General features: G+C 35.2%; 1 protein-coding gene and 1 long non-coding RNA gene across 5 annotated transcripts in view; both read right to left on the reverse strand.

Annotated features, from left to right (window-relative positions):
- Positions 1–1,098: 1,098 nt before the first annotated feature.
- On the reverse strand, positions 1,099–6,017 carry LOC309862499. The gene is made up of 3 exons (XR_014310549.1): positions 5,113–6,017; positions 4,756–4,829; positions 1,099–1,806 (listed from the first exon to the last, which is right to left on the reverse strand). It is a non-coding gene; the product is annotated as an uncharacterized lncRNA (long non-coding RNA).
- Positions 6,018–7,648: 1,631 nt separating this feature from the next.
- The window catches only part of YTHDC1 (YTH N6-methyladenosine RNA binding protein C1), a 35,826-nt gene continuing 29,295 nt past the window's right edge, over positions 7,649–14,179 (reverse strand). For 2 of the 4 annotated variants that reach the window (XM_082728031.1, XM_082728033.1), the window contains 5 exons: positions 12,880–12,916; positions 12,744–12,783; positions 12,575–12,637; positions 10,760–10,894; positions 7,649–8,661 (listed from right to left, as the gene is read on the reverse strand). In XM_082728031.1, the coding sequence (XP_082584157.1) occupies positions 8,437–8,661; positions 10,760–10,894; positions 12,575–12,637; positions 12,744–12,783; positions 12,880–12,916 (500 nt within the window). In that variant the 3' untranslated portion in view covers positions 7,649–8,436. Of the gene's footprint in view, positions 8,662–10,759; positions 10,895–12,574; positions 12,638–12,743; positions 12,808–12,879; positions 12,917–14,179 lie in introns of all 4 variants that reach the window. The other 2 variants (XM_082728030.1, XM_082728032.1) reach the window with 1 other exon arrangement.

The following is a 14,179-nucleotide window of genomic DNA, read 5'->3' on the forward strand; positions in this document are numbered from 1 at the left end:
TCTGAGAAAGACCTGAAAAACTAGCTGAGCAACTCCTTTACACTGGGCAAATGAAACAGAGGCCACTCAGGAGAGCTTGAGACCCAATCCCACCATAAACCCCATCCCCAGTGTAGGGACCCACAATTTAGGAGGGAACTCAAAACCCTGAAACATCTTCCTGAAAAGCAAAGGCTTAGACCCGCAAATTGGACACCCCAACTTTTAAGAGCCCCAAAATGTGTGGTTTGAAATCTAATGGGTCTCATGTCCAAGACCCAAAGGACTGTGATGAACTGAGAAACAGGTCTTAAAGGGTTCGCATGCAGACTCACTCACCACAGGGCTCAGTGCAGAAGCAGCCATCTGAGCAGCTTCTAAACCCATGTGAAAAAAACTCATTTGCTAACCTTAAAAGCACTGGACAGAAGGGCAGGAGCTCTCTGGGATACTCTCCAGGGATAGAGGCTGCTGGGAGCCACTCTGGACACTTTTTCGTCCCTCTCCTCTCACATCTTCATCCTCTCCCTCTACCAGTCTCCAGAGTGCGAGAATCCCCCCGAGAGCAGCTTTTATGATCCCCTGATCACCAGTTTTTACATCTGGTGTCCCTGATCCTACAGCTGCAACTCAGAGGAAGACCTTGATCACTTGGCCCTGTGAGGCCTGTAGGACTATAACAACTGGGAAGGCATCTCTTGGCAGATTACCATCCCTAGGGCACTGCACAGATAGAAGACAGAAGCATATGCTCAGTCTTTCTGAGAAAGAGGCCTATTTTCAAGAGCTATGGCCTAAATGCCAGCCTTCCGGTTTGGCACACTTCCAGAGGCCAACAGAGATACTCTCAGGACACTGTTACAACTAATAAATTCAGTGAAGTTACTAGGTTACAAAATCAAATATAAAAAATTCATTGCATTTCTATACACTAATAATGAACTATCAGAGAAATTAAGAAAACACATTTACAACTGCATCAAAAAAAAATAAAACACCTAGCAAAAAAATTAACCAAGGAAATGAAAGACCTGTATACTGAACACTATATGACACTGCTGAAAGAAACTGAAGACACAAATAAATGGAAAGATATTTTGTACTCGCCGGGGGGGAATAATTAGTATTGTTAAAATGTCCATACTACCCAAAATAATATATAGACTCAATGCAATTCTTATCAAAACTACAATGGCATTTACCACAGAAATAGAAGAACAATCATAAAATGTGTATGGGAACAATACCCTGAATAGTAAAAGCAACCTTGAGAAAAAGGAACAAAACTGGAGGTATCACACTCCCTGATTTCAAACTGTATTACAAAGCTATAAAGTAGCTTTGTAGCTTTTTAATTACAAAGCAATTAAAACTGTAAGGTACTGGTGGGGCGCCTAGGTGGCTCAGTCAGATAGATAAGCGTCAGACTCTTGATTTCAGTTTAGATCTTGGTCTCAGGATCATGAGTTGAAGTCCCACGCTGGGCTCCATGCTGGGCATGGAACCTACTTCAAAAACAAAATCAAAAACAATGGAACAGAATCTGGAATCCAAATTTAAACCCATGCATATATGGTCAATTAATTTACAACAAAGCAGCCAAGGATATACAATGAGGAATGAACAGTCTCTTCAATAAATGGTGTTGGGAAAACTGGACAGCCACATACAAAAGCATGAAAATAGATCACTATTTTATGCCACACACAAGTTAACACAAAATTTATTGAAGACCAGAACTTAAGACCTGAAATCACAGAACTCCTAGAAGAAAACATGGCTGGTGAGCTGCTTGACATCGGTCTTGGCCATTTTTTAGATAGGACTCTAAAAGCAAAAGCTACAAAAGCAAAAATAAGTGGGACTGTACCAAAGTAAAAATGAAAGGCAACCTACAGAATAGCAGAAAACATTTGCAAATCACGTATCTCATACAGGGTGAATATCCAATATATAATGAATTCCTAAGAACTCAACAGCAGAAAAAGTACCCAATTTAAAAATGGGCAAAGGTGGCACTTAGGTGGCTCAGTTAAGTGTCTGCCTTTGGCTCAGATCATAGTCCTGGGATCAAGCACTGATTTGGGCTCCCTGTTCAGTGGGGAGTCTGCTTCTCCCCTTCCCTCGATCCTTCCCCACTCCTGCTCCTGTGTGCTCTCTCCCAAGAAATAAAATCTTAAAAAAAAAAAAAAAATGGGCAAAAGATCTGAAGGGACATTATCTAAAGGCATACAGATGGCCAAAAGGTACATGAAAAAGTGCTAACATCACTAATAATCGAGAAATGCACATTGAAACCACAAGGTATTACCACACGCCTGTTAGAATGGCTATTATCAAAAAGACAAAAAATAATAAGTAGTGGTGAGGATGTTGAGAAAAAGGAACACTTGTGCACTGTTGGGGAGAATGTAAATTGATTCAACCACTGCAGAAAACAGTGTTAAGTTTCCTCAAAAAATTATATAGCTACCATGTGACCCAGCAATGCCACTACTGGATATGTACCCAAAGAAAATGAAAACACCAGGTTGAAGATTTTATATATATATATATATATATATATATCTCCTGATTTTCATTTCATTACTTAACAATAGCCAAGACAATGAAACAACCTAAGGGTCCACCAGTGGAAAAACTGGGTAAAGACAGCATACGCAGAGGCATGTGTGCGTGTTTCACATGTGCATGCACACATACACAGGCTAGAATGTTACTCAGCCACAAAAAAGAATGCAATCTTGTCATATGAACAACATGGGAAAAACCCTGAGGGTATCATGCTGTGTGAAATAGGTCTAACAGAGAAAGACAAAGGCTGTATGATTTCATTTATAAGTGGGATCTAAAACAAAACACAGAGAACAGACTGGTGGTTGCCAGAGGAGAAGGGGCTGGTGGTGGGAGACAACATAGGTAAAGGCGATTAAGTACAAAGGTACAGTTATAAAAGTAGTCACAGGGATACAATGTACAGCACAGGTAATATTGTTAATAACACTGCATTAAGTTTGCTGCATAATAGTAACTAAACTTCGGTGCTGACCATTTTGCAAACTAATATAATGTTGTATGTCAATTATACGTCAATAAATTAAAAAAAAAATGATTGTGGGCTATTGAGTTAAATGAGGCTCAAAATAAACAACAAAAAAACAAAAACAATGAGGCTCAAAGCCAAACTTTATTGCATGCAATGAAATCTGAAGCACCCACCAGAGATGATGTGATGATTAAATGTGACATCATAAAAGTTCTCTTACAATTGTCCTCCTTTAACATACTTCTTACTATGCAACTCCAGTGTGCTCGGAGCACCTTTCCTCCACATCCACACTTGGATCTGATGAGTCCAGTTACAAAACATATCCCTGTATGGCTTCTGAATAAGCCAAAATGTACTTTAACATAATGTTTGTCCCTAATAATACTATGCCCTCATCCTCTGTATTTTACTAGATTATGACCTCTTCCCAAATCCCTAACTGTACCTGCAGGATCATTGTTTCAAGGTCCAGTGAAAAACGAAAGTTCCTCAAACATTAAAAAAGCTTTATTCTACTCTATTATGCAAGATAATTCTGTCTTTGTCTTGTTTGTTAGATTTATCTTAAACCAGTTTCCCAAAACCGCAAAGTAGTTTTAACAATTCCAGGCTCAGAATCACGTAATTTAGTTCCCTGAAGTGAAAATGTATCTTGTCTAGTATCTGTCCCATGAGAGCAAGTAAATCTCTTTCCCAGAAGTCCTCAGAAAAACTCCCATGGCATTTCATTGGCCTATGTATGGTAAACTGCTCAGTTCTAAGCCAAGCCCTGGCAAAAGGAATGCCATGCCCGGACTAAGTTCCTAGGGTAATAACCTAATATAAGGCCAATCAAGTCTACTCTGAGGATGGGGCCAGCTATTCCTCAATCACACAGGTTATGGTAGGACAGGATAGTTAAATGATAAAGAACTGTCAGGGTGAATAAAAGAATGGAGGCCATATAGGAAATCAGTAAGATTCATCATAACCATTATTTAAGATTTATAAATAGAAAGTCCATGGGGTCTGTTCTCAAATTCTCAAACTGTGTGTCCTCAGGACAGTGATGACACTTGCTATACTACAATGCATGTTTCTGAAGATGTCTGCTTACAAAGAATGACAATATGTACGATAATAGCCCCAATTTTTGAAATTTTTTCACGAGCATTTAAAGTTTGAAAACACAAAAATAACAAATTAATGTTTTGAGCTTAAACTTAATCCCAATAACATTCTACATTAATTTTCAGTTAAAAACTTTATGAAGTTAAACAGAAAATACTTCTTTCATTTAAAGGAAATGTCCCCATTAAAACCACTTAAGTCTTAATTTGTATCAAGCACCTTGATGGCTCAGTCGGTCAAGCATCTGCCTTTGGCTCAAGTCATGACCCTAGGTGAGGATCAATTCCTGCATCCAGGAAGCCTGCTTCTCCCTCTCCCACTCCCCTTGCTTGTGCTAATAAATAAAATCTTAAAAAATGTATTCATTTGTACCAAAATTCTCATCCACTTCTCAAATATACTACAAATGAACCAGAAAGTATGCATTTTTGCATTCTATAAGCCAGATATTTGCTAACAGATTTAATATTTTTAGCCAGAAACTGAGCTTACATTTCAGAAGTACTGAGTCCCTTAGAAACTTTGAGAGGCTAACTGTAGCCTCCTGCCTTCTTGCCATATAAGTTAAAAATGACAGTGACATCAGTGGAAGCCAAATCTACTATGAGTTTACTGACCTGTTATACCCTGAATATCATTAGTAGGATTGAACATTCCTTCAGATGTCACAGACACACACAGAAATAAGAAACTGAAAGGGAAACACAGATGTGTGAGATTTAGAAACAAGGAAGAGGCCAAAAAATTAGATGACTTGGATGACTGTAAATTAAGCTTTAAGATTCCTATACCTACTAAAATGAACTTGAGGTCTAAAGGTTTGCCTTCCCACCCCACAAAAAAAGGGTTTGGCTCAATAATGTCACACGCCTCATTCTTAGTAAGTGTATCAAATTGCATTAGGCATTTTTTCTACCCAAATCAAGTAATATTAAAAATCAGGATAAAATGACTAATGTGTCAATCACCCTTACCTTGAGGTCAGGAAACTCTAGAATAGTCAGTGAAATGCTGGCAATAATTCTCATTTCCTTCTTCTTATTCCATACATCCAACATCCCTTGAGATAATTTTAATAGTATGACAGGGCAGAATCTATGTCCTTCAGAAGTGTGTTCATTGCTTTCTACAGCAGAATGAAAAGAGATATCCAGAAGGAAGCTATGCCTACGACAAAATATTCTGTGAGTGAAAAGTCAGACATTCAGATATTAGTTCTAAATGAGATTGTACATTAAAATTTGATCAGACATCTGTTGTCATTTGGAAACTGTCCTTCCTAATGTAATTCCCCTGGAGCGGACTGTATTATATCACCTGCCTCTTTTGTCTTCCACACTGGCTGGTCTAAGAACCCCACTTCCCTGAACACACATTAGAACACATATTAGATCAGAGCTGGCTCCATGAAAACTAGCATAGCTATTCAGTCCTTTTGAGGAAATGATCAACTCAGTGGAAAACTGCTCTCTCTCCTTCTGACACTGCTAAGTATATGGGTACAGGAGACTGGAGGTGGTGACGGGACATTTTTAGAACACTTAGAGTACAACTAAGAATAAAGCCATTATAGAGGGAAAGCAAAGCCAAAAGAGAAGTAACATACCTGAATTCAGTTTCACTCTCTTGAACTTTTACTCCAGATAATAAAATCCTGGACTGATTTCTAAACTTTGAATAACTGAATTTTGTTTTTGACTTCAACATATGGTACAGTGCTTGTTACTGATGTAGAGAGTTTTAGATTAACATCACATAGTCCATGGAAGAAACCACACCTCTCACAGTAAAAAAAACTATCACGTCTTCAATTAGCTAATCAAACATTTCAATTTTACAGATATATTACTTTGACTCCTCTGCATAGGGGATAAAATTATAAAGCAACCTTTCATACCACATTCCTGTTAGTTTCCTCCTCAAAAAAAAAAAAAAAAAAACCAGAAGAAAAGTTATTGGGAGGATTAAATTAATTATAATTAATAATTATTAAATTATCAAATAAGTATATTAGTAAGAATTCAATACATGTTAGCTAAATATTTAGAATAAACTAAGTGGATAGTTAATAACCTTCTTAAGACCCAAATACAAAGCACAAGCTAGTGACCAGACACTTTAGGAAATACCTCTCTTAGTAAGAAAGCTTGAAGACAATATGTTTAATATCCTTAGTAGAACCTGGCATCATTGTTTTAAATATACATTAATTTATGTTCTATTTCTTTCCAAAACAGATGAAATGGCTTCCCTTGAAATACCAAATTAGATAAAAATACGGATGTAAACTTGTTCCATCAATTGCTACTTTTGTCCTTTTGGGCAAGTTTAATCTCTCTGGGTGTCTCCTCATCTATAAAAATAGGAAGTGGGATGTTACAGGAGGATGAAGCACAAAGTACCTTTGCAGACTGTTGAATACGACTTACAATTTCTTACTATGATTATTTCAGAAAAATTACTTTAATATTACCTAATTTTGTGTAACTGGTTATTTCTTAAAATAACATTTTTGTTGATTCCTCTGTATCTTAGAAGCTTTCAGTTTAAAGGGCAAGAATAAAAACCCTTAGCTATTATATTAACTGTAACTTACTGATGAATACAAATGTCACTTAAGTGACTTCCCCTGTATCGCCAACTGTTTTCAGTCTAACTGAAGGCAATGATACACTAGAACCCAGGTTTTGTAACAACCAGCTAAATGTTCTCTCTTCTCTACCATACTGCACACATAACATATATCCTCAGGCTTAATTTTTGCAATAGATAAATAAAACTATTAATTATGAGTACACAGAAAAAATATTCTAAATGCCAGGGAGAATATAAAAGCAGTAAACTGATAGTTTTAAGTGTCTTTCAGGAGTGAAGTTCATGCATTCCCCTTTTCAGACCAACACAGATTAAATACAAAATTGCGATCGTGATTTGGTACAACACCAAGGGGGTCATATATTTAAATATCCCAAATGTTTAAATATTAAAAGCCAAAGTTTCAGGTATAACTCAAGAAACTGAAATGCAACAAAGTCTTCTGTAAACTGTATTCATAAACTATATTCTTCTGTGGCCATTTATTTTATATAGCTTGTTACCACTGGGAAGGATTGATGGTTAACTTAAACGATGTTATCTGTAAGAGGTTAATTTAGAAGTAGATTTTAAAAGATAGAAAAACGTCTTTAAAGTTGTTCACTTATCAAAGATGAAAACAGAAAGCCTGAAATAAGGAAATAATCCTGTCACCAGAGTAGATCCAAGAATGTTAGAAGAATAAATACTTAACCAAATATCAACATAATCCCAGCAAGTACCATTAGTTCTTACATTAGAAACAGAACTAAGCTTTTAACATAACTGGCCTAGGTCAATCACTTCTGTAAACTATGCAAAAAAAGATGAAGAGTAACCAGGGTTCCTACAGTTCCTAAAACAAAGCGTTATTTTGTGTCCACGAATGCGTAAGAAAACAAACTTGCAAACAGACAAGAAAGAAGTACAACAGAATAAGTGTCAATCTTTACCAATTTATTTTATACAAAACAGTAGCCATGTAGAATATGGGAATTATCTTCCGCTGCCACACACGCAAGTTGGGAACATTCCAAGCCAATGGATACAGTTTGGAGGGAAGGCTAAAGGCCAGCATCAGCCATGCTACTGAACATAGGAATTTTTTATTTAAAAAGATTAAAAATTAGATAGCAATGTCTTCTTAATATTGCTCTCATCATTGAAGACTGAAGAAAAATAAAAAGTGACTTTTTAAGATAAAAAAAAGAGGGAAAGGGAGAAACAAAGAGGCTGCTACAACACTGCCATACTGTCAAACCATCATACTTCAATATTTGCATACTTGATAGCAGCATTTTTACTGAACCGTGTGCAACTACATTTAGAAACACATCAAAGCAAAATATCATGGCAGTCATCAATCAAGATCCGAAAAAAAGAAAACAAATAAAATAATAACTCTAGGATGAACATACTATAAGCAGATGAACATTTACGGAGAATGAATCAATTATCTACATTCTTGGACTGTTCCATTCTGCTCCAATAAAAGTGTCAACTCAAACTGTCAACTGTGCATTTTTGGAGGATTTGAGTTTTTCCAGTTCTTATTATACTGCATGCTTGGAACAAAGAGGGATATAATAATCCCTTCTACACAATGAACTTTAAGTAGACCGCTGAAAATAAATTTACTACTTGTAAACACACACAAAATTAAAAAAAAAAAAAAATACAAGATTTTTCTTTATCTTTAAACAATCAGTGCTTCCAAAAGCGCATTATCTTCTATATCGACCTCTCTCCCCTCGGTCTCTGTCCCGGTCACATAATCGCTCTCTTTCTCTTTCTCTATCACGTCCTCTATCTCGTTCTCTGTCTCTTCTATTATCTCTAGGGCGGTCTCGCTCACGCTCGCGATCTCTTTCACGGGGTCTACTTCTCCGACCACTGACAACCGCTTGTGTGCGCCGAAGGAAATCATCCACCCTCATGTCATAATCATGCTAGAAAAGGTTAAAAAATTGGTTAGGTATGTTTAAAAAAAAAAAAGGCACTTATGAGTCCCTATATTATAATTACTGTACGATAGAGAAAATATCTAGAAAACTGTACTAATGCCTTAACTCACAAAATGCAATTTTGACACTGCTTAGAAAAAGGATTTTGATGTCTTACTAGAAACCTACAACAGAAATTATTCAAATCTATTGGAACTCAATTCGTGCAGTCTGCTCTATAACTTCAATGACTTTTCCATCCAATCTTCTTAAAAAGATTTAGGCCAAAGTAATTATCTAGAGATGACTATCAGCCAACATGGATACAAGCCTGAAGCCAACTATGCTGATTATCATCAATGTTTTTCTGCAATAGGTGAACTCTTTTTCCCCTTCTTTAATTCTACAAACTAACCTGAACCAACTCTGCCCTCTTATGGTAAAATCAGGAATTCTTATATTCCAGATATTCTTTTAAACTGAAGCAATGCTAATGACAACTTTTGAAATAGGACATAATTTTAAGAAAATAAGTACTTTAGTAAGATTGCAAAGACTACTCCACGCAGATCTAATAATACATAAAAGGCTGAGGACGACGAGAGAGGATAAGATGAGCAACTGTCTAAGTGAGGTCCAAGTTGTCACTATGGCTACCTGTAAGCTTGATCCCTGCTCTGGCTTTCTACTCTTATTCTCAACTCACTATTACTTACTAAACTCGGTCTTTTTTCAAGTCAGCTCAAATATTCAGAATATAAGGTTCAAAAACACAATTCCACCTTACCTCTTACAATGAATACATGAATATTAGTATAAAATATATACACTAACCAAAAAATTAAATAAAAAGGGCAAGTATCCTTTCACAAAAGAATCATAGGAAAAATCCCTATTTTGAAAATTATGTAATCATTTATAAAAGGCATTTTTAAAAACACCACAACCCATCTAGACAACTAAGATTTTATCATATAGAGACTATGTATCTCTTCCTGTGTAACTGAAAAGTAAGTCTGTTAGTCAATTAGGATTCTCAAATTGTTTCACTGAATATTAAAGATCATAATGATTTAATTTTGAAGAATCAGTATCTTTATGAGATTAAGAAAATAAATCAAAGTATCTCAAAGGTAGGCTGGGCTACTCTACTCTGGCCTACTCTCAAATATGCATGCTCTTCAACAAAGTGGGAAGATAAAGAATGTTTATTTGGCCCTGCCAAAAAATTCATCATGTCACGTATGGTGGCAGGGAGGAGGTTAGGGATTTCCAGACTGTAGATCACACCTTAACAACCAAACTACCTTTCTAAGACTATCAAATTTATACACAAAGGAACTGCAATAAAAAGTACAAGGAGATAATTTCAGTTTTAAAAGACACAAGTACTATTAGGGGGAAAAAAAGGGTATTAATCACTTAATTAACAACCTCTATCTAACTAGTCTAATGAAAACCCAGACATCTCTAACTAGAGATTGCTTTAATTCACCGTTTTGATCAAAAAAACTTTCCAAATCAACCATACTAAATTATTAGAACCAATAATTACTAAAGGACAATTACTCATCTGCCTCTCTTAACATCTGTCATTTGTTAGCATCATCTTAAGAATCAGACGAGGTGAACCAACAAAATTTGGCAGAGAAACAAGTAACTAAATGAGACTAGAAATAACCTATTAACTAACTTAATATACAAACATCTATCCTGTGAAAATGGAGTCCACATATACAGAAAGCTTAGAAATACTTATTGGCAGTAATAATTACAGTTATAATTGAAGACTCCTGTACGAAAGAAAATATCCTACTATATGCTATCTCTGATATCAACCAAGAGTTACAAAGCAAAGTAGCCACAACTTGAGCCGTCTCCTTGATCAGTGAAAAGAAAGTCTATTCAAATAATCCAAAGGGATTACCCATTTTTAATTAAAAGTTGTAAAAAAAAAATTAAAAAAAAAAAGTTGTGAATTACTTCAAAACAGCAGTCAGTAAGAATATGAAACAGTCTACCACTCAACATAATCTAGCAACCATTTAAATTATCAGCAGAATTCAAAGCTGTTCCCTCAACTTGAGCCTTCTCATGCACTTACTACTCGCTTATCTCTGTATCTTGCTTCATGTGGTACTGGGTGGTGGCCTGAGTAAGGGGGATGAGCCTGCGGAGGCGGAGCATGGTGCTGATAGTAAGGATGATGTGGAGGCTGTTCCATTCCAGGATAAGGAGCCTAAAAAAAGAAAACCACTTCCATAAACATCTACCAAATATCCTTGCAAATAAACCATTCTTAGAATTTCCCTATACAAACTACCAATCCCAAACAATTTAATAATCTGTATGATCCATTTACTTTGACAAAATACCCTCTTTATGTGCTTGCTGAAAACATGTAACAAACTAATTATACATCTATTAAGATTTAACATGCTTACACTTTCATAACCTATCATTTAAATACGAACAGAACAAAACAAATCAGTATACAGTGCTTACACTAAGCTAGGCACTGTCCTAAGCACTTTAAACATCTTATTTAATTCTTGCATCAACCCAATGAGATAGGTGTTGGTTATTCTAGTTACAAAAAAAGGGAAACTAAGCAACTGGTTAAGTAACTTGCTTAAAATCACTGCTAGTAAAAAGGTGGAGTTGGGACATCTGGCATCCAGCTCTAGAATCAATCATCTTAACCACTAATCAAACATCTACCCTTAAAAAAAAAAACAAAACCTCCAGGACCTACTAAATTTTTAAATGCCATTATAAAATGAGTTAAGGGCAAATCAAAGATTACTTTCCTAGTTAGCATCAAGATAATATTCTTGTTAAAAATTTTTAAAATTTCCCAGAATCTAAAGGAAAGCAATTCATCTATCTGCATACAGTACCTTAAGTGAAGTAAGTCAGATGAAGAGGCCATATTACAGGCAGCATTTAAAGAAAAAAAAAAAACATAAACAATAAGAACTACTTACATTCCCCAATTTTTTATTTCTCAGGAACTAATGTTTTAGCTATCCTCAATACCTTCAAAGATACTCTAAGATTCAGTTTTCTTACAGAAAGAAGAAAAACTAAAAATTGTGCACAGGAAAAAAAATTATGCACAGGATTTAATTAACCTTATTTTTTTTTTTTTTAAGATTTATTTATTTTAGAAACAGAGCAAAAGTAGGAGGGGCAGAGGGGGAGAGAATCCCAAGCAGACTCCATGCTGAGCATGTAGCCTGACACGGGGCTAGATCCAAGACCTAGATAGAGACCACCATCTGAACAGAAGCCAACAATCAGACGCCTAATCGACTGCGCCACCCAGGGGTATGAAAGTGTAAAGATCTCAGGGGTTCTTTCTTATTTTATAGGAAGAATTTACTGAGTATTGGGATCAAAAACACTATGCTAAACTTTACATGTATTTTGTAAATTATCTTCTCTACACTCCCATGAGGTCAACACTGATATTCATTAAATTTCAAACCATACAGACACATTATCCATTTCATTCACCAACGCAGCCTAAAGCAGAGTGCCTTGCACAGAATGGACACTAAATATTCGATGAGCCAAAGAATGAACAAATGCTCACTGAGTTTTACAGATAAGAAAAACTAAGAAACATATTATGATACTTGTCCAAGGTCACTGAGTTGAGAAGGGAAAACATTTGAACCCAGGCAGTTTGCAATACTAACCACTACAATAAAAAACCCTAACACTTAATAAACTTGAAACAACACAAATCATTATTAATCTTTAGTTTTAAAAATAGTCCCCCAACTCTTTATCACTGAAGATATATATTTTAAATCTCTTAATGGGTAACTGTAACAACCACATTTCAAATAAGCGTTCAAAATATATGGAACTGTGAATGAAATTAAATAATTTGCAGAAAAAGAATACAAACCATTCCTTGCCAAGGCGGTGGTGGTCCCATGTTATGAAATTCCCTCACATAATCATTGTAGGACTAAAATGAAAAATATTAATGTCAATAATAAAAATTACATCCAGAACTAAAAAGTAAATCAGATCCTGGTTTTACGAACATTAAATACATAAAATAAAATACTTACTCCATTTAAAAACACATCTCGGCGAACTCCTGAAAATCGTCTGTTGGGAATAAGATTTGTGAAACTAAATTCAGGTAATTCATAAACTAGTTCCAAGAATGTAATTTAGAACTAAGCAAGAGTGAACCCAACTTACCTGTCTACTTCCTGGTATCGTGGATCCTTTAAATACCCTGTTCAAACATCAAGCATTTTAGTAAATCAAATTTATATTTTTTATTATGGCATTATAATTAAACCTTCCTTACCACTCATTTCAACTCTTCCCATGAAATACAGTGATGCTATTAAGTGATGCTATTATTGTATTATTCCATTTTCAGATTTTCTTCTCAGATTACATGATAATCTAGGAAGTAACTAAATAACTTACTGATATCACAGAATTATAAACTGCTAGAGAGGTTTTCATATGAATCTTCTAAATCCACACCCCAATTCTCGCTAGATAGAAAATTTCTTCATTCTGCACCATAAGGAAAGTAAGGGCAGAGGAATTATCTTTGAGGACACTGTAACAGGACTTCCTTAAAACAAATGTTTACCTTCCATCTTAGGTATACACAAGTTTTGCTAAGTCAACCAGATAGTTTTAAAAAATGCAAACTTAAGGGGGAGAAAAACAGAACTGCAAAAGTCACAAAAATGAAATTATACATTTTAAGTGAAGAACCTTAGTGAAGAAAAGAAATATTCTTTCTCCCCTTCTTTAGTAAAGACTCAGCAAATTAAAATGTGAAAACATTTGCGTGGCCATGTTACTGTGGAAAAACTAATTTCACTCTCCAGAATATCCCATTTTGGGTAAGAATGAGGTTTATCAAGCCACTGGTTATGTAAAAATGCTATAATGCTAATACCAATTTTCAAATTGCCTAATTTTTATGTGTATTAACTGTTATTAAATAAGTATCTTCTCTTAAATACGGTTCACCTTTTTTAACTCTGGTAAGGGAACGACTAGCTGAAAAGCTGCTGTGTAGATTACAAAACAAGTACTTCTCATTCCTCTCTAAAAACATGATGTTAAAGATTTTTATTTAGAAAAATATAACTTCAGTGTCTAATTAAAGCTATTTACCACATAAGATACTAAGTATAACAGGATATAAAAAGAATAAAGTGTAAAATCACTGCTTTCCCTAACCACTTTTAATGTTAAAACATTTGTGCAGTTTCCACTCGTGAAATAATTATAAATTAGCAACACTGGGTAATTAACAGATTATGATAATGAGTCACACTACAATAGATTAGGTAGCCTTCACAAAATAGAATTTAAGTGACAGCTATTGATAATCTCCTATGGCTTAAGTAGTCATGTCCTAAAATTTTCTCACTTTTAGAACTACAGAATTGTAATAAATGTTTTGTTGTTGTTGTTGTTGTTGTTGTTTCATAATTTTAAGTCAAATATCTGCACGATTATAAAATAT

The sequence above is a fragment of the Mustela nivalis genome (assembly GCF_964662115.1).
Source record: "Mustela nivalis genome assembly, chromosome: 4".
In the NCBI taxonomy this organism is placed as follows: domain Eukaryota; kingdom Metazoa; phylum Chordata; class Mammalia; order Carnivora; family Mustelidae; genus Mustela; species Mustela nivalis.